General features: G+C 46.6%; 1 protein-coding gene across 11 annotated transcripts in view; it reads right to left on the bottom strand.

Moving 5' to 3' along the window:
• Positions 1-19,587, bottom strand: part of STIM1 (stromal interaction molecule 1) — a 203,766-nt gene that overhangs the window by 2,489 nt on the left and 181,690 nt on the right. For 3 of the 11 annotated variants that reach the window (XM_070803804.1, XM_070803805.1, XM_019974860.2), the window contains 6 exons: positions 16,860-17,037; positions 12,430-12,607; positions 8,141-8,308; positions 7,532-7,632; positions 7,003-7,238; positions 3,537-3,939 (listed from right to left, as the gene is read on the bottom strand). In XM_070803804.1, the coding sequence (XP_070659905.1) occupies positions 3,537-3,939; positions 7,003-7,238; positions 7,532-7,632; positions 8,141-8,308; positions 12,430-12,607; positions 16,860-17,037 (1,264 nt within the window). Of the gene's footprint in view, positions 1-1,673; positions 1,711-3,536; positions 3,940-5,745; positions 5,839-7,002; positions 7,239-7,531; positions 7,633-8,140; positions 8,309-12,429; positions 12,608-16,859; positions 17,038-19,587 lie in introns of all 11 variants that reach the window. The other 8 variants (XM_070803807.1, XM_070803808.1, XM_019974862.2 and 5 more) reach the window with 4 other exon arrangements.

The following is a 19,587-nucleotide window of genomic DNA, read 5'->3' on the forward strand; positions in this document are numbered from 1 at the left end:
AAGCTAACATACATAACTCCCATCCCACCCAAGGACACATCCAGTCTGGGCCAGGCCCTGAGGAACAGGAAAACATGCAGTCAGTGGGCCTGACCCGGACTAGGGAGAAAAAGACTAGAACAGCCTTGCAAATAATCCCTCACCCCCCCTGAAAGGCCAAGATGCTGCCTCTTCCAACCCTCTCTCAGGATTCAAAGAAGGTCACAGAGAAGTGTTTTGGAGTTCAAAGTTGGTTGGCAATAGGAAGACTGGGGTCTTTTTCAGAGCTCTGCTGACAGGGAGAATGTATGGAGGTGCAGAAAGACAGGATATTGGCCTTTGAAGAGCAGTGGTTCAGAAGAGCTGCCCACTGGAAGTCCCAAGGTCTATTTCAATTTCCACTTCTGCCTGATACTTGCTGTGTGACCTTGGACAAGTCATATAACCTTGCTGGTCCTCAGTTTTGGCCAAATGAAGATAACATTGATTCAATTATTTTGCAAGACTGTTTAGAGGCCCAAGTATGTTGGCAAAGCACTTGAAAATGTAGAAAGAATTGTGGGAATGAAGATGATGAGGCCAGTCGAGCAGGAAGACCCTTCCATGGGCCACTCACAAGAGGCTTCTTTGCAAGGCTGAGCTATGCGGACATGGCACTGCACACTGGACATGCACACAGAGGTGGTCCAGCATAGTTGAGACCCTTTAAAGGGCTGGCTATTCCTAAGAAGACCATGAACTAATTCTGGATGCCACCCCTCCTACCTTACAGACAAAAAGGTAGATACAGGAGTCCCCTGCCAATCCTTTAATCCTTCCACTTTCCCAGAGGCCCTAGACCCCATGGCAGGGGCAGAGGAGAGGGCTAAGGGAAATGTTTAAACATCCACATCAGAAAACTAAAGGGAAAGGGTCATGAGTGGGAGGGGAGAGGACAGCACAGCAGGACCTAGAAAGGAGAAGGCTGTGGGTAAAAAATTAGGGAGGGCACCGGGCTCCAAAAACAGGCAAAAGCAGGAGGCTGGCTAATAGTTATTATAGGTTTAATTCTCAGTAGGAAACAATTAACCAAGCAGCCACTCTGTGGGCCAGTACCTTCCTGGAGACATGGAATAGCAGAGAACAATCTCAGTTCCAACTTCCAATCCAAACACTGTTCCAGCCACCTACTCTAGTATTTTACCAAGTGTTTCCCATTTGATTTCATAGTTCTGATGGTGCCCCTCTTCTATCTAAATGTGTCCTTGTTTCTCTAAGTCCCAAGATGATCCTCTCCATACCCTGCCTTTTCCACACAGATATGAACCACTGAGCAAGGTGCCAAGGAAATTCTGGGAGCAGTCACACTGGGACAAGGGGCCTTCTAGACTGAGGAGGTGAGGATTCTAGGAGACTGCCTTTTCAATGCCAAGGAAGGAAGAGAGGTCAAGAGGTTGGGGTACACTCAGACTCACTCCTCCTGGCCTATTGCCCCATTTGGTCATAATTCCCAGCCCTCAATGCCTCCATCATCAACAAAAGCTGAGACTTCCAAAGCAAGAAAAGAACCTAGGAGGAAGCCTGGGTGGACATGTGAGGGAAAGGCCCCACTGAGCAAGCTCACTTTCCCTCCCTGAACCTCTGAGACAATTCAGGTCATGGGTGTCCCTCCCCAAAGGCTGGGCTGCCTTGGGCTCCCATCCCAAGCTACTAACCTTACTAGAGAGCCTGTTTGCCTTTAGAGATGATCCTCTGATGCATGGTGCGAAAGAAAATTCAGTAGTGAACAGGCCAGGTGGATGCAGGTACTCCTCCCCTTCCCCCCGCCCACTGCCCTCAGCCTGGGCCTTTGAGCATGAGATTTACAGCATCCTCTAGTACCCCCACACCACTTTGATCCTGTCCATCTGTACTTGGAAGGGCAGTCTCCCTGTCTAGGCTTCTGGATGAAAATGAGGATGAGGATGAAAATGAGCAACTCTGCTGAGTGATAACACTAGGAAAGGCTGTCCTTTTGTGAAAGAGAAAGGAACAGACTTCAAGGATAACCATCCAGAGGTCCAAGGGGCAGAGCTAGAAAGACTGGTATCCAGAGTGACGCAGGACCAAAAGGAAGCAACAGGGTAAGCTGCAGCTCAGAGGCCAGGACTAAACCGTGGTCACAACTTCAGAGATGACAGGTGCTTCCTGAAGGTCTTTCTGAGGGTCCTCTAAGCTTGTCCAGGCAGGGTCAAGGCTACTATCTCTTACCGTAGCCTGTTATCTTGAGGTGTGAGCAGGGCAAGTCCCTGCGGCTGCCAGACCAGGCTGTGGGAGAAAGCCTGTCATCCGTTCTTACACAGTTCACTTACTGAGACCTTGTGGAAGCACAAACATAACCAACAGAGCATCCTGGAATGGAGAGCCAAGGCCTAGTCTGTGTTCTGCTCCTAACTAGCTTTGGGACCTGGGGAAAATTACTTAACCTGCAGAATCTTAACTCCTTCTCTGAACAGGAGTGTTTTTATGCCTGCCTGACATAAAGCTAGCTTGTCCAAAATCCTTAAATCTGTTTCCTCCTCCCTTCTGAAGAGTAATTTTATGAAGGGTACTACAGTTTTCCTGTCACCCAAGCTAGAAACCTGGGCATCATCCTAAATGCCTCCTTCTCCTCCACCCCTCAAAGTCAGTTACCAATTAATACTCTTGTTTTTACCCCCAAACCTCATTACCTCCCCTGGTGGCCTACTGCAATGACTTCCAAGTTCTCTAGTCTCCCCATTCTTTCCTATATACAGGCTATAAAATGTTATTTCTAAAATGCAAATATGACCAATTCACTTCCTTCTAAAAGCCCCTTTGCAGTTCTCCATCTTAAAGGGTGATGGCCCAAGCTCCTAGCCTTTCAGAGCCCTGCATCATTCTAGCCTCCTTTGCTACCCTGTCCCATCAACACATAGCCAATGTTCTAACCACACATAGATCAGATTCTCATGAACTTCCAAGCCTATATATGTGTTCCCTCTGCCTAGAATACCCAATCTCCTTTTCCTACACACAGGGTGTTGGCATAAATGTCATCTCTTTTGTGAAGCATTCCACCCAGGTTCACACTGTTAGTCATTCCCTCTTCAACACCCCCATAGCACTTATCAACTGTTCCAGAATCATTTATGTACCTCTCCCAGATCAGACCATGATTCTTGATGGCTGAGATTGTATCTTATCATCTACAAATCCCCAAGCCCAGCAGTCTGGCAGAGAGTAGGTATCCATAAATGTTTGCTGAGGGGATAAAAGAAGTGAGAACTCCACTGAGATAACAAGTTTAGGCCAAAGTGCTATAGGACCATGAGGGAGGGGTTCTGTTACTCATTTTTAGAGTCAGCAAACCCCAAGGAGAGAAGGGAAGAAAGGTGTAGGGCATTAGGCTGACCTCAAGGAGGAGTCCCAGGCTGGGAAAAGACAGGACAAGGAGAAGGTACCCCAATCCACAGTCCCCACAGCCCACCAAGCAGCAGCCAGCAGGCAAAGGCCAAGGTAAAGGCAGCAGAGAGGCACGGACAGGAAGAAGGGGAGAGAAGAGAGACAGCTGATACCCCAAGCTCTCTGAGTGCCAAGGCATCACAGCGGTGCTGTCAGAAGGGGGTGGGTCAGGGTAGGGCTCCATCTGGAGGAAATAGGAAGTGCTGTGGTGGTAATAGACAGGGTGGACATGGACGGTGGTGATGGAGGTGGTGGTTGTGGTGGTGGTGGTGGTGGTGGTGGTGGTGGTGGTAGTGGTGGTGGCAGAGGAGCAGGAAGAAGAAGCAGAGGCAGGTGGAGCGCTGGTCCCGAGGCCTTCAGAACTGAAAGACTGTCCAGATGAAAGGCTGCGCATTCGCCGCAGAGAGACCCGGCTTGTCAAGAAGTGGCCAGCCTCGCCCTCTACCAACCTCTGAGACCCCAGGCCATGTTGTGGCTCCGTCAGGCGCTGCCGGACGCTGCTCTGCAGGCTGGGAGCTGCAAGGAGAGAGAAGAGAGTGTGAGGAAGGGCCACCTGCTCTGGGCTGGCCGGGAAACAAGTTTGCCCGTGGAGAGATGCTTGCTGGAGACCACTCTGGGTCCTTGGTCCCCAGTCTGGAGAATGGAGCACCTCCTCCCAAGAACCTCCCACCAGGGATCCTAAAGGAGGGGCCAGTTGAAAATGAAGTGCCCAGGTCAATTTCAATGGCAATTCCAATGGAAGGAGACCTAGGGCCAACATTACTAGGAAGGGAGTGGTAAGGCAGTTAGCAGGAGGACACAGGCAGGACGGGGTAGGACAGGGGTTTGGGACAAGGTCCGGGAGGGCACAAAGAACCAGCCTTTTTAGAAAGCCAAAGTTGGGACAATAGTCACAATTCAGAAAAGGATTTATACATAAACATGTTTATCACACCTTTATTAATAATCATATGAAAGCAAAAATAAAGGTGGAATGACGAGAAAATGGTAACACATCCAGTTACTGGAAGGTTATACAGCTATTAAAAATGCTACTTATGGGAATTCCCTGGTGGTCCAGTGGTTAGGACTTGACACTTTCACTGCCAGGACTCAGGTTCAACCCCTGAGAAACTAAGATCCCATAAGACTTGCAGTGCAGCCAAAAAAAAGTGCTGCTTGAGAAGACTTTTAAAACACAGAAAAAGGCCTATTAAAATGCTCAGGGGAAACAAAAGGATACAGATTTCCATGTACAAGGAATACCTTGAGTAATAGAATACAAAGGACAAGAGTTTGAAACCAGGTCTTTCTATTTCTAGCTGTGACCTTGATTAACTTACTTCCCCATTTTAATTCCTAACTTATAAAATCCTACAGAGTTGTCATGAGGCTTCAAGATAATATTTTTAAAGTACCTGACACAGTTCATGGCACTCTGTAAATGACAGTGGTTACCATTATCTTGACTACATAAAAAATTACTTAAAAATTCACAAACAAAAAACTGCTCAAATATGGTGGGAACTACATGTGCCTTTTAAAGCCCATATTTACTCTTTTTACTTTCCAAACTTCCTCTAATAAGCATTTACACAACAAAGAACCAGCTCTTGGATCAATGCTTCAAATCAGGCTCTTAGAAGATGGTGGCCACCATGCCCAGAGAAGGGGTATATGGGTACCAGGTAACTTAGAGACATGCTAGAGCATCCCTCTTGGGCTCACTGCCAGCTCCAGATGAAAATGGAATTCACACTTTTGTTTTTTCTCCTCTGCCCTGATAGATGGGCCTCCCTTCCTTCTCCCTAAAGATGGGAGAAAGGGTCAGGTTACACGGATGGCAGAAGCCTTGGAAGGGCCACCAGGAAGAGAGCACAGCTGCATGGTAATGGAGAGCTAGCGAGGTAGGGCCTCTAAATGGCTGGTGGCTTTCAAGACATCAAAGAGAGGCTTAAGGGGAAGAGGAAACGTGGAATAGGGATGGACAAAGACAGACAGAATGGGAAGCAGAGAAAGAGAAAGGAGGAGGCGGCTCTCTCATTCCTTCTTTCCATCTCAGCCCAGCTAGATGAAGGGCCACTGGGACATCAGTTGAGCTGGGCTGAAAGGAGAAGCCGAAGCCTCCCATCACCACGGCTGTTCCCTCTCCAGGCCTCAGCTGAGCAGGCTGATTCTTCTCACCCCCCGAACCCTTCCCTGAAGTTAGTAGGGACTGTAGTGAAGGAACAGAGGGAACAGGCAGGGGAGTGATGCAGGCAGGAGAAGGGGCCCGTGGGGTGGGAGTGCTGGTTTAGTCCCCAAAGTCGGAAAAAACAAAAGCCCCAAAGGGGCTCCTCAAACCCGGGTATTTCCAGAGGGACTGATCGTCCGAGCCGGCGGATGCTGAGCAGAGAGAGCGGTCACTGAACCTACGCCCCATCAGCCAGGCAGCATCTAGGGTCCAACAACCAGGCCGAAAGGAGAAGAGAATCGGATTCACCGAGGGCTTCACCCTGCCCCCATGGGGTAAGGGAAGGGCCAGGGGCAAGGGGGGAGTGGCTCAGAGCTCATGAAAGTCCCTCCCAACCCGGAGAACACAGGAGTCTTTAGAGCAATATGTCAAAATCAAGTTCTACTTGCTCGTGACCTTAACCTTCTTGGGCCTTTAATGAAAGCCTTGCAGGGCATCAGTCCACAGAAAGAAGAGGCTTGGCCAGAGGCAAACTATGGCTGAAGAAACTTACAAAAACATCCAGCCTGATTAAAGATCTGGCTATCTCAAAGTGAGCCCCTAACCCAGCCCAGGTTTCCATCATCCCCCCTGCACGCATGGGATATGGGCCCAGGACAAGAGCTTTTCCATAAAAGTCTATTCTGTTTATAGACTCTGATCCACAGAAAAATTCAGCGGGTCACTAGGGGGTGTGTCCCTTCCTTCACTGAAGAATTCCCACAGAGTGCTGTCTTCCTCGACTCTGCTCTACTCAGCTCTCAACACTTGCAGGGAGAACAGGGAGAGGGAAGACCCAGGACAGAGGTCGGAGGGGGCAGGGATGGCCAAGTTCAGATGGAAAGGCGGAAATGCTTGTGCAGGAGATCCCTCCTGGACAAGAACGTCTTTCTGGCTTGGAGGATTTGGGGCTTTATCACTGTAAGGGACTATTGCTTCCTGGGGCCTCACGTGAAAAAACAGAAAGAGACATCATTTATCTACTTAGCAATTAAAAATAAGGAATATAAAATTAAAACAGGTAAAAGCAACAGTCAAATGAATGCCATTTTTATGTTATGAATCTCTAAAGGAGGTTATTTTTATAAAGGTAGATAGGAACGGAAGGGGGGAAGGAGAATAAAAGGATTAAAAAAACATAGAGAGTGAGGGAGACACGCTTAACACAATAGACCCATAGGGCAGATGGAGCATACAGCAAGGGAAACCACTAACAGGACAACCATAAAGGAATACCTGATGCAGGCTGTGCTTTATGAACCAAGGTAATGAGTTAAACCATCTTGGCTTCTGCCCCATATCTGGCTTAAGCACGGCAGAGACCAGCAGACTTCCCAGTCTGCACATCAAAGCCTCCTTCCCTCATCCCTACCCAAGAGGTCACCTACACTGCATGGACAAGGGCGACACAATCTCCTCATCCATGTCATCCACGTCGTCAGTCATGATGAAGTGGGCGGGGTTGGGGCGTGTGCTACCCATCCAGCTGGGGTCTATGTTGAGGGCAGCCACCAGGGAATGGATGCCGGGATTATTGACAATCTGGAAGCCACAAAGGATCTCAATCTGTTGCCAGCGGTGCAGGCGCTCCCTCAGTGCTGCTGTCACCTCGCTCAGAGCTTGCCTGGAGAGAGAAGAAAGAAAATGGGAGGCATGGGCTGGGCTTAAGCCCCAGGAGAAAGGAGTCATCTTCTCAGAGGAACAAGTTGCAGGGGCAGGGGGCAGTACGTGTATGTAAGAAGCACACTTAAATCATAGACTTAAGAGCAGTGTGGGAGGTAGTTAAGGGCTGAGGCAGGAGACCAGAGCTGTACCTCTTCCAGTGAAGAAACAGAATCGGGACTGGAGGCCCTGGACACCCTCCAACTCTGAGGATGGGATGGACATCGCCAGAGCTGGGCAGCAGGTGTGACTTACTTAGCTGTTAAGATTTTGTGATCCACATCATCCAGGGAAGAGCTGTGGGCCACATGGAAGGTGCCAAAGAGTGTGTTTCTCTTCTTTTTTATCTTCTCAGCCTGCAAAGATGAGGCCCTCAGCTTAAAAAGAGCAGGGAGTATAGGCTGGAAAAATTAAAAACATTATTTTGTGGCTGGCTCCCCCTCCTCCTAGCACAGTTTAGGAGGCATGAGAAAAAGGAAGAGAATATGGGAAAGAAAAATGGAAGCCAACGGAAGAGGAAAGAGTAGGGAAAGAAAGAAAACAGAAGCAATGAGAGGAGCCGAGGGATCCTGACACCAGGAGTCTGTCCCTGTGTCAGTCTGGGGCCAGCAGAGACTTCCCTCTACCTGCCTCCACCACACCTTTCCCAAAAGGCAGGTCGGAGTAGCCCTGCACCCTCGTTCCCTTCTCCAGGAGCTTGAGGACATTATTAGAAACTGTGCATCAGGAAAAGAAACAAAACCCAACACCAGGATGTCTTTTTGTCCAACAGAGGGATATAGAGAGGCAGAGAGGAGGAAAAAGGGCAAGTGAAGGGAGTGGGGCAAGGAGGAGAGAATAGTGCAGCAGGAGGGCAGGTCTCACCCCCTCCTTGGCCACCAGCAGCTGCTTCTCGGCATTTTGCTTCTTGATATTGTAGTACTGCACCTCCACCTCATGGGTCAGCTGCAGCCACTTCTGAAGGGCCTCTGGAGCATACCATGAGCTATGCGATTCCAGCTCCTTCTCTGCTTTCCTCAAGGCCTCCCGTACCTGTGAGGCAAGAGGATATGAGTCCTTACTATTACCAAGGCCCTCTCCAATGCCTCCATATGATACATCAGCCTTCTTTTCTTCCATCTCATCTAAGCTTCACCACTCTCACAAGAGGGAGAAAGGGCAAGGATTATTTTCTGTATTTTATATATAAGAAACCAAGCTAGGAGAAGGAAAGTAACCTACTCAAGGTCAACATATTTAGAAGTGTCAACCAGAAGGCAAATCGAGACTTTTTTTCCTTTCTTTGATTTATTTATTTATTTATTGCTGCCAGACTAGAGGATTCTTTTCTCACCTATTAGTCACTTCTCCTGGTCATACAGCCAATCTCAGCAATTTTCCCTGCTCTCATGAGGTACAGGTTATCTCAGTGAATCCTCTTCTTTCTGAGAGCTGGGGTCTATTCTTGAACCCAAGCCTTCACAATGTGGCAAGAAAAGCACTTGGGTGGGAGTCTGGAAATCTGACCTGGTCCCTGGTCTGTCACTCAACTGGCTGTGTGACCATGTGCTTCCTAAAGCAGATCTCGCTCGGTGTAAGGTCTTATCCCAGGCAAACCCAAACCGTAAGCAAAGTGATGATGTCAGGAGACAGTGAGCTCCCTATCCTGAGAGGTATGGAAAAAGCTCATGTCAGAAAGACCTTCAAAATGATTGCTACTGCAGGGGGCAACTGGCCTGAACCCTCTCCAAAGACTCCTCTAGCCCAGAGACTTTGTGATTCCCTCATTGATTAGGGTGGGTAGGCTGTAATGGGCACTCTCTACAAGGCAAGAAAACAACAAGCAAGGTTATACCTAACATGGGTATTGCCAACAGAGGCCAAGATCAGAAAGGACCAATGTGTAAGCAGACATCTCCTCACTGACTTCTAAGCAAGGAGCATAAAATAAAGCAGACGGCCACAAAGCACTTAAATATGAAAGGTCTGGAAAGTACTGTACATACAGAACCCATTATCTATGCTGAATTCCTTCTATCTCATCCAGGCTACCAGTATAAACAATCCCCAGCTCCCCCATCTGAACACTGACTTTTCACTGTTCAGAATCCCAGAGAAAGGGGATTGAGAGCAGTCTAATGTCCAACTTTAGCCCATGGGGAAGTATCCCACAGCAGGTCTGGGGTCCTCCCCTGAGCCTAATATAGACCAGGAGGGCCTTAGCTAAGGACAAAACACCTTCATTCCTCTGAGAGCCCATGAGAGGACCAAGCTTCATTGGGTTTTTGTTCCTTGAAAAGGAAACTACAAAATAGCCCACTCCTGGCTTTATAGATTTAAAACGAGGAACAGACACCTTAGCGACTAATACACTGAGTCTGGAAATGTAGGATCAAGTTCTACATTAAAAACAGTTGAAGGATTGGGATCAGCTAAAGAGAGAATGGAGAGAGAAGAGAGAGCAAGTAGATGGAAGTATGACAGTTGGGGAGGCACATGAAAGGGCTGGTCAAACACGCTCAAAAACTGTGTAATGAGAGAAAGTTACAAAACAGGGAACACGGGGATCATGAGCATTTACTGCACTCTGGAGCTGTGCAAGAGAATAGGTAGCTAGGCCAAAGAGTGGAATAAAATATCCCATAATGTCACAATGCTTAGGAGACAAGGCATTGCAAGAAAGAAGGGATCTGACTCAAGCACACAGCCAGTCCCCTCCTCAAGAGAGCTGCAAAACTTGAAAGTTATGAGGAGTAGGAGGCCAAAGAGCTAACTTAAAAATGTCCAAGGGGCAGAAATAATCTCATAGTCATTCAGGACTGGGAAGAAATAAATTCACCAGATCTCAATAAAAAGTCAGGAAGCAGAATGCCTGAGAAACAGGGACAAATGAGGCTTGGACCAACTCTTACTAAACTACAGCCCAGTTCTGACACATTTCAGTCTCTCATTGGCTTGAGATGACCAGATCCTTACCCAGCATACCTAACTAAACCCTATATCTGACAGAAGATGAAAATCAACTGTGGCCTTTATTATTCTTTATGCACACTATCCACCATGTACTAAATTACTAGACATGAGAATAGAACAGGCAAATAGAAGTAATAATCAAGAGGAAAAACAAGCAGTCCCACAAATGATCCAGATGTTAAGAGTTACCCGTCAAGGACTTTAAGACAGCTATGACTAAAATGTTAAAGAAAAATATGGGAAAATTCTAGACAGGGAACAGAATCAATAAAAGAGTAAAATGGGCATTCTAGAAAAATACATTACCTGAGAGTAGGATTCCACTGTATGAGCTAAATACCACAATGTTCTTGGCAAAATACAGGATTAGGGAACTCAAAGACAGATTAATATAAAATAACCAAACCAAAGCACAGAGGGAGGAAAAAAGAACAGAACTAAGCATAAGAGACACGTGGAATAGAGTTAAAAGGTCTAACATAAATACTGGATACCCAGAAGGAGAGAGAATGGAGCAGAAGCAACATGTAAACACTACAGTGAATGTGTATTCTGCGGCTGTGGGGTAAAACGCTCTACATGCAGCAATGAGGTCAAATTGATCAGTCATGTTTAAATTTTTATATCCTTACTGATACTTTTGGCTGCTTATTATTGGGAGGGGGATGCTAAAAATCTCTAACTTTGATTATGAAATTTGTCTATTAATCCTTTTAGTTTTTCTTAACTTTTGCTTTATATACACACACATACACACACACACACACACACATATACACACACATATATTTTAGACTATATTATTAGGCGCATCCAAATTAAAGGTTGTTATATATTACTGTTTAATTCACATATTTATCTTACATGAAATGTCCATTTTTGTCTCTAGTAATACTTTTTTCTCTAAGTCTATTTTGTCTGACATTTACATAGCTACCCTTGCTTTATTTTCCTTAGTGTTTATTGTATATTAGTATCTTTTCTCATCTTTTTACTTTTAACCATTTTGTATCTTTATTTCTAAAGCATGTCTGTTGTAAACAGCATATACTTGGGTTTTGTTTTTTATCCAGTCTGACACTCTTTGCCTTTTAGTTGTTTTCTGTAGTCTGCTTACATCATCCAAGTTTCAACATATTTGAAAGGACTGGAACCTGTGGTCAAAGCACATGTTCTTTGAACACAGCAAAGTTAAACTGGAAATCAATGAGAAAGATAAACAGAAAAGTCCCCAAGTGTTTGACAATTAGGCAACACACTATTAAATAACCATGGGTCAAAAAGAAATCACAATGGAAGTTAGGAAATGTTTTTAACTGAATCCCAATTTCTTAAATTAGAAGATTCCCAAATAAAGTCATCAATAAATTTATGAAAAGGTATTCAATATTATTGGTCAATAGGAAAATTAAAATCACAACAAGATACTATTATATCTACATCATAATGTATAAAATGAAAATGCCTAAAAATACTCAGGCTATAGCTCAACTAGAACTCTCACACTATCACTAGTGGCAGTACAGATTGGTACAGTCATTTAGGAAAATCACCAATTTCTTAAAACTAAATATATGAATGCCCTGTTACATATTCAAAAGAAATAAGTGATGCCCACAAAGAAGTTTTAAAAGAAAACAAACTTGCAAACAATCCAAATGTCTATCAATAGGAGAATGGATAAATAATTTATAGTATATCCATATAAGGGATTAACACTCAGCAACAGAAATAAATTAATTATCACTACATGCAATAACATGGTTGCCTCTCACAGATATAATGTTCAATGAAAGAAACCAAACACAAAAGAACACATACTGTATAATGCTATTTACATGATGTTAAAAATCAGGTGAAACTAATCTGGTTTAGAGGTCACGACTGTAGTTACCTTTTGGGTGAAGTATTGACAGGGAGAAAGGGGAAGCAGAAGTGAGCCCTCTGAGTGCTTACGAGATTCTGTACCTTGACGTGGATGGTAGTTACACAGTACATGCATATGTAAAGTGTGCCAGCTGTATACTTATGATCTGTATATGTAAATACCTCAACTAAAAAGGGACAGAATAACATCAGCTAGTTATTCACTGTGCTTTCACAACCGCAGTGATCATTTTTGCAACTTTTCCACGACTCCTGGCCAGACCTTTGGCTCCTGCCCTTTGACCCCAGCCCCTCGGGACTGTAGACTCTCCTACCTGCTCCAACTCCTCCTCGGCATACTTCTGGCGGCTCCGCTCATTCTCCGTTCCCTCTCGCAGCTCCTTCAGCCTCTGGGCTTCCTGCTTGGCAAGGTTGATCTCATCGCGCAGCTTCTTCTCCAGGTGCACCTTTTCCACCTCCACCGTACGGTGCTCCTCCTGGGCTTTGTGCAGCCTGGAGACAATGTGGGGAGCTGGAGGAGGCCAGGCAAGGCAGTGCCCACCAACTAGCCACAGGGCATGGCATCCAAGAGGAAGATGAAGCCTCCAGCACTCAGAATATATTCTCCCTACTCTGCCACCTGCCTGGCCCTGGTGAGGCAGCTCAGGATCAGCAGAAACCATGTCATTACCCTACTTACTTGGACCATCATTCTGCTGCCAGTAACAAAGGCCAGTAACAAAAGCTGTGAAGCCAAGGTTCCAGGGTATCTGAATCCTTCCTTCTAAGGTGTTGGGGAGACAGTGAAGGACAAGAGAGCCTGGAGCGCTGCAGTCCATGGGGTCGCAAACAGTCAGACATGACTTACTGATTGAACAACAACAAGATGTCTCACATACTCAGATCATAACAACTACTATCCTCCCTGCAGATAATGATATATTGTACAATTATCAGCCTGGGACACGTATGGACACAAAGGCTTAGGAAAGGGAACAGATGGCAGACAGAATTGAGACCAGAATTCTAATCTTTATGTGTTCAAATTGCACAGTTACTACCCTTATACCAAGATATCTGGAAGGTACAATCAATGTAGAATACCCTGAAACATGGACCAAAGACCCAGGGAAAGCCTGATGGTGAAATATGCTGGGGGTGATGGTCATGGGGGGATTTAAGGAAGATGAGAAGGGAACTATTGAGTTGTACCTCTTGGACTCCTGAGTACCTAAATCCCAAAAGCACAGAAACATGAAATTCATGCTAAAGGGGCTGGGCAGGATTTGGGGGAGCCCCTCATGCCCCTGACCTTAAGTTCCCTTCCTAAGCACATTCCTTCTCGAGGGCATCACTTATAATGAAAATATGCCCTTGGACCCACCCACACATTCCCTCTGTTTACTGACAAAATCCTTCATCCATCCGGCTAAACTTCCTTCCTTCTTCCCACTACATATCTATGTTTATTCATTCATTCATTCACCTTTTCCTTCACCTAGTACTTTAAAGTGTCTACTAAATGCCAAGCCCTGTTGTGACTCCTAGACATATGGAGATGAATGAGAAGACTGTCCCTGCCACTGAGGTGCTCATGGCTTAGTCCAATATAGACAAGTAAACAAGGGCACACAGTGTGATAAGTTCTATAATAGAGAAATAAAGTGTTGGATAGACCCAAAGGATGGGGTGATCAACTCTGCCTGAAAGGAGTAGGGGAAGGTGAGGCCTGGGTTAGACCCAGAAGAAAGAATAAGCATTAGCTGGTCCCTCTGGAAGAGGGAAAGGACTTAGCTACTGTCAGGTCTTCCTACCTGAGTAGGAACCACTATGTTACAGGATAAGAGGGGAAAGGAAGAGGAAGAAAACAAGTGATATATGGCTTAGACTTGAGGTACAGAAGAGAGAGGATAGGCTGCAGAACAAGTAGGGAAGCACTGACCACTGAGTTAATTAAGCAGGTAACAGAAGAGGTAGAAACAGAACTGAACCTCTAAAAAAAATCCCAAGTCCAGATCTGTCAATGACTGAAGCCTCAAAAGATGTGGCGACAAGTAAGGAGGGAAGAGGAAAAATGCCTAAGCTGCAAGCTTTCTGCTGACAAATTGCAGCCTTCTGCGCACTTTATCCCTGGAGTGAAAAGGAATTGAACCTCGTCAAGGCACTCAGCAGGTGGCGCTATGTGCACAGCTAAAAACAAGTCAGGGGCGCCATTTCCAGCACAATCTCCCTGCCCTGAATATCCTCCTTTATTGTACTCTCCCATGACTCAACTGCTTGAAATTAGGGATTCAATTCTTCACTGAAATATTATCCTCTCTGAAAGCAGCCTCTTCTGAAAAGTCTATGATATGCCTCTCTTCTTCATACAATAGGGAGTTCCTTTAAAGTAGAATCAAAACTGACCCATTTTGGTCGTAATAGAGATGAAGATCAATAAATACTACTGGGTGAAGAAATGAGCTAATAAATGTACAGTCGAGCCTGGGCCCACCCCGTCTCCTTCACAGAAGACTGAGCATCTTGAAGGCGACAATCAGTTACCATCAGAAGAAAAGCAGGCAGTCTGACCACAGCTCGGATCTACGCAGCTGTGTGACTGTGGACAAGTCTGTTCCCTGGACCAGGCCTGTTTCTTCCTTTTTAAGTGGGACTCAAAATTCCTGCTTGCCTCAAAGAATTATCTTGAAACCCAGTGAAATCTTAACTGGAATGCACATATAGCATTACATTTACTCACCTAAAGCATCAGAACTCTGGAAAAAGCTCTTTGGTGACTGGCAGTGTAGGCCTCCAAAGTAAGGAGGCGCAAAGAGGCACATGGGCCCCTGTGTCAGAGGAGGATATGTGTGTGCACAGGTGTGGGCCTGTCTTGGGTTGGGAGGCGTGTGCATTCGTTTCTCAAAGTGCCACAGTGGCCGGTTAGCTCTGGAGGCCTTGGGGAGCAGAGAGGGCTGGGAGTTTAGTTTTATCCCCAAACTTGGAATGCCTCCTGCCTAGATTCTTTGCCTTTGGAATGAAAACAGTACATGTTTTTCAGACAAATGAAGAATGGGGACTGCCCACATAGCAGCATTTAGCCCCCCGTTGGAAAAGGGCCCAGGAACAAGGGGCCCAGCAAAGTAGCCAGGAATCAGCTCAAAGATAAAACTCCTCTTGCCTCCTAAAAGCCCATGGAAACGAATCTGCTAGGGGTGCCTTTACTGAGGCAGCAGCCTGTGGTTAAAGAAATTCCTAATTTACTACTTATGGACACTCACCCTCTCCGAGGCTTCATTTCTTCACTCTAAAATTGGGATAACAATACCTACCTAAGGGGGTTGTGGTGATTACAAACAATAATGCTTAAATGTACTTAACAATATCCAGTTCTTAAGAAACCATTTCCCCATCCTTCCAAAGAAAATAGTATCTATCATTTAAAAATAATAGAAAAGAGACAAACTTCACTTCCTTTTACATGGATTCCTGCAAAGACTCCCCAACAGGAGTCCCTAGGCTGTCGGAATCATTTTCTGACAAAACACTCCTGAAGTAGGCCTCTCCTCTTCTTAAAACCAAAACAAAGCAAAAAAGTCAAATACCCACATTGATTCTCTATTGCCTTTTGCATCCTACTAATGTGTGAGTCCGAAGGTACCAGGGATCTGGTCTCACTCTATACACTCAACCACAACCACCAGGTTAATCTTTCCTACGCATCTTTCAAGGCCACCTCCTCAGACTCCACATCCACTCATCTCCTGCCTCTGTGCCATTCCAGTCCTTCCAGCTCTCTTCCTACAGGCTGGCACTGAGTCACTGCTCCTTCTTAAGTGTGTGCTCTGTGGCCCAGAAGCAGTGACTTCCTTCCAATTCCCCACACAGACCTGGTTCCTAGATGTCAGGAAGTACTTAGGTCGGCTGGCAGACTGTCACCTTCCCTTCACAGCTAGATCTTCTACAATAGTTTCTAAGCCATGCTTTATTCAAACAGAACCTCAGACTATCAGAGCTAAAATGTCCTGGTATGCTCCTAGTTCAACTCCTTTACATTACTAATGAGGAAATATATCCCAGAAAGGAAAGGGATTTACCCAGTCATACAACAGTGGGCGCTTCCCAGGTGGTGTTAGTGGTAAAGAATCCGCCTGCCAACACAGGAGATGCAAGAGGCATGGGTTCAATCCCTGGGTTGGGAAGATCCCCTGGAGTAGCAAATGGCACCCCATTCCAGAATTCTTGCCTGGAAGATTCCATGGGCAGAGGAGTCTGGCAGATTACAGTCCATGGGCTACAAAGAGTCAGACTGAGCACAGCACACATACAACAAGTGAATACTCATGAGATTTAGATGCCATATAAGACAGCATGAAAGGTATTAGGAAGACAGGTTTGCGAGGTTTCTTTGGGAAACAGAGAAGGACAGTAATCATGTCTACTTCTATGGAAAGGGAAGCAGTCAAGAGGTGGGATGGAGGATGGAATGACCCCACACAAGCCATCCAACCAGGGAAGCTCAAGACCTTCCAGCAGCTCCACACTTCTCCCTCTGAAGCTCCGGGGGAGAAAGGATAGAAATAAGCTTCTGCCCCGGGGAGGGATACTTGCCTGTGTGACTGGAACGGCAGGAACCTAGGCTCCAACGCAGGTTTGGGAGGATGACACAGCCTGGGCCACCGTGTCAGCAGGGTCTTGGGAGCCAGACGGCCCGCATCTTAGGTGGAAACTGGAGGCTCCCAAGAGCTGGCAACACCAGGGTCAGGGGGCAGGGACAGGGCCTTACCTTTCCTGAAGGTCATGCAGACTCTGCTCGGCTCGGTGTAAGCCCTCCAGGTCCTTCATCATCTTCTTCATGTGCTCCTTGGAGTAACGGTTCTGGATGTAGGCAAACCAGCAGCCACCCACACCAATAACGATAGACACCACCAGCATGAAGTCCTTGAGGTGGTTATGGCGGGTCACTGCCAGAGAGGAAGGGCACAGTGAGTCAGGGTGCCCACTGCCTGCTCAGCCTCACACACTCTGCGTGTCTCCTCCTCCACAAAGCCTTCCCACTCAGGAGGAATTGGTTTCTCTTCTTAGACACACACTCACCACACTCTGCTTATTTCTCTGCTAAGTCAAGGCCTAGTTTGGAAAGATGAGAGGCCTTAGAGCAATATAGGAAGCTCACTGGATCACACTTCCCTAACGTGCAGTGAAGAGAACTAGTGCCTTCTCAGTACATCCCAGCCATTCTGGGCTGCAGCGGGCCCATGTGCCCAGATGCAGGCTTCTGCCCTACAGGGTAAGAAACACTAGGATACTACAGTAGGCGGAAGAGGGGTGGCTGGTAAGGGTACAAGCAAAGTCGCCGGAGCCTGAGGACTGGCTGTGGGACTGAGGTTACTGCAGGAGCTGGGTCTCCCAGACCATGAGGCTATTCTAGGTGCAAGGTACAAAGACTAGATCATATAGAGGTCTGCAAGTCTCATCTACAGAGAGCATTTCTATCTAGGCTGTGGTTCAACCAGAAACCGGGTAGAACGGGAGCAGCATCAGGATGTCCCGGAACAGAGGGCCAGGTCTACCTCCAGAGAACACCTGGCGGCTATTGGTGAAGTGCCAGGGCCCTGTCCACCAACTGGGGTTCAAAGCAATGCTTTGCTCTGGAGAGAGCGACACCGAAAAGCTAAACAAGGAATAACATCAGAAGATAAGAACAAACGCCGTGTCCCAAGAACTGAGCTGACCAGAAGAGGGGCAGTGCTGGAGCCTGAGACCGGTCCCCAGTGTGCCAGACCTAGGCTCTGGGGCACAGCACAGAAGACTGAAAGAGATACCAGGAGGGAAAGAGGCTGCTATTGTATGCCCCACCTGCACTGTACTCCACTAGAAATGGAGCCGCAATGGCTAAGAAAAGCCCCAGACAAAGGGAAAGAGGTAATGACCTCCTGTGCACGGTGGCTCACCTGGTGCTGGGGAAAGGGTGGTGGGACTGACAGGATCTCACTGCCCAGTAAGGGGCTGAGGGGGACCCAAAAGGACCCAGTGGAGCCACCAAGTTGGGGCAGGATCTAGACAGACAGCAGGAAAAGACACATGTAGCTGAAATTCTACCTCATGAAGCTGATGCCCACTTTGACAAAAAGGGTTATATTCATGGCTCCTCATTGAAAGGCTGAGCAATAGGACATGGGGATGGTGTGAAATCAAGGACAGATTACCACATGTTATTTCCGTCCACGGGAGGGGAATTACTAGGCCCAGGGTGTAGCCATGTCCTTGACATGTCTATGCCAGACCATACAGAGGAACTGGTGGCTTCCTTGGTGGCTCAGATGGTAAAGAATCTGCCTGCAATGCAGGAGACCAGGTTTGATCCCTGGGTCAAGAAGCTCCGCTGCAGAAGGGAATGACAGCCCACTCCAAGATTCCCATAGACAGAGGAGACTGGTGAGCTACAGTCCAAGAGGTCACAAAGAGTTGGACATGACTGAATGACTAACACCTTCACAGAGCAACTGAGGGCCCTCCAACAGCCACGCTCCAGCTTCCTGGAAGGTCTAAACTTGCAGCCATGCTCACGTCCCCACTCCCCTGTCCTTAGATCACAAGAAGCAATATCTCTGCAGTATAGGGAGTTGTCTTACTTTCTGGAACACACCTACCTCCTATCCAGCCTCCACCACAGGCTAGGGTACTCTTTGTCTCCCCTGTTTTTAAGGACTTTTCATCTTGGATTCCCAGGCTTTCTCACCTCCAACATCCCCAACATTCCTATCCAAAGTCTAAGGTACTACATTCCAACAATTCTTCATGTGACTAGCTCCCTCCCACTATTGCCTCCAACACTTCAAAGCCCTTGAGGTGGACACACATGTCTCAGTTCCTTATTCTACCTTGTCCAGATCAATTTGAAACAAGATCCTGTTTTTTCCAGCTTCATATTCTCATCCAGCTCATGAATAAAAATATTGAATTACCAGGGACAAGGATAGGATCTATCCATCACCCCCTCTTCTAAGGTAATACTGTTCCACCTATCGGTACCCTCTGGATCTCTTCAGTGAGTTTTGACTCCACTTAAATACATAAGCATTTATCCCCTATATCCTTCTGCCTTGTCAGATACATAGCTGAAACTCAGACATGCTGCCTATCAACAGCCTGTGGGCTACCAAGTTTGGTGGGAAGAAAATGAGCCTAATCTGGTTGATTTACTCTGTGGCCCCTACCGATCACTTCTCTGTAGGCCAGCACTGACCAGCACATAGAAGCCACTCAATAAATATTTGTGGGGTTGAATCTTCACTGAAAAGCCTTAAGTGTGATAGTTCCCTCTCTTTAATCCACATAAGAAGGAATTAAAAAAAAAAGGGGGGGGGATAGAGAAAACATAAAATGTATCAGGTATTTACATTAACATTTCAAATTCTCACAACTAATCTATACAGTAGAGTATTCCCAGGCTGTAGACCAGAAAAGTGAGGTTCCGTAGAGGCACTGACTTGTCAGAGTCCATGAAAAGT

Source organism: Bos indicus, chromosome 15, assembly GCF_029378745.1.
Source record: "Bos indicus isolate NIAB-ARS_2022 breed Sahiwal x Tharparkar chromosome 15, NIAB-ARS_B.indTharparkar_mat_pri_1.0, whole genome shotgun sequence".
Taxonomy (NCBI): Eukaryota; Metazoa; Chordata; class Mammalia; order Artiodactyla; family Bovidae; genus Bos; species Bos indicus.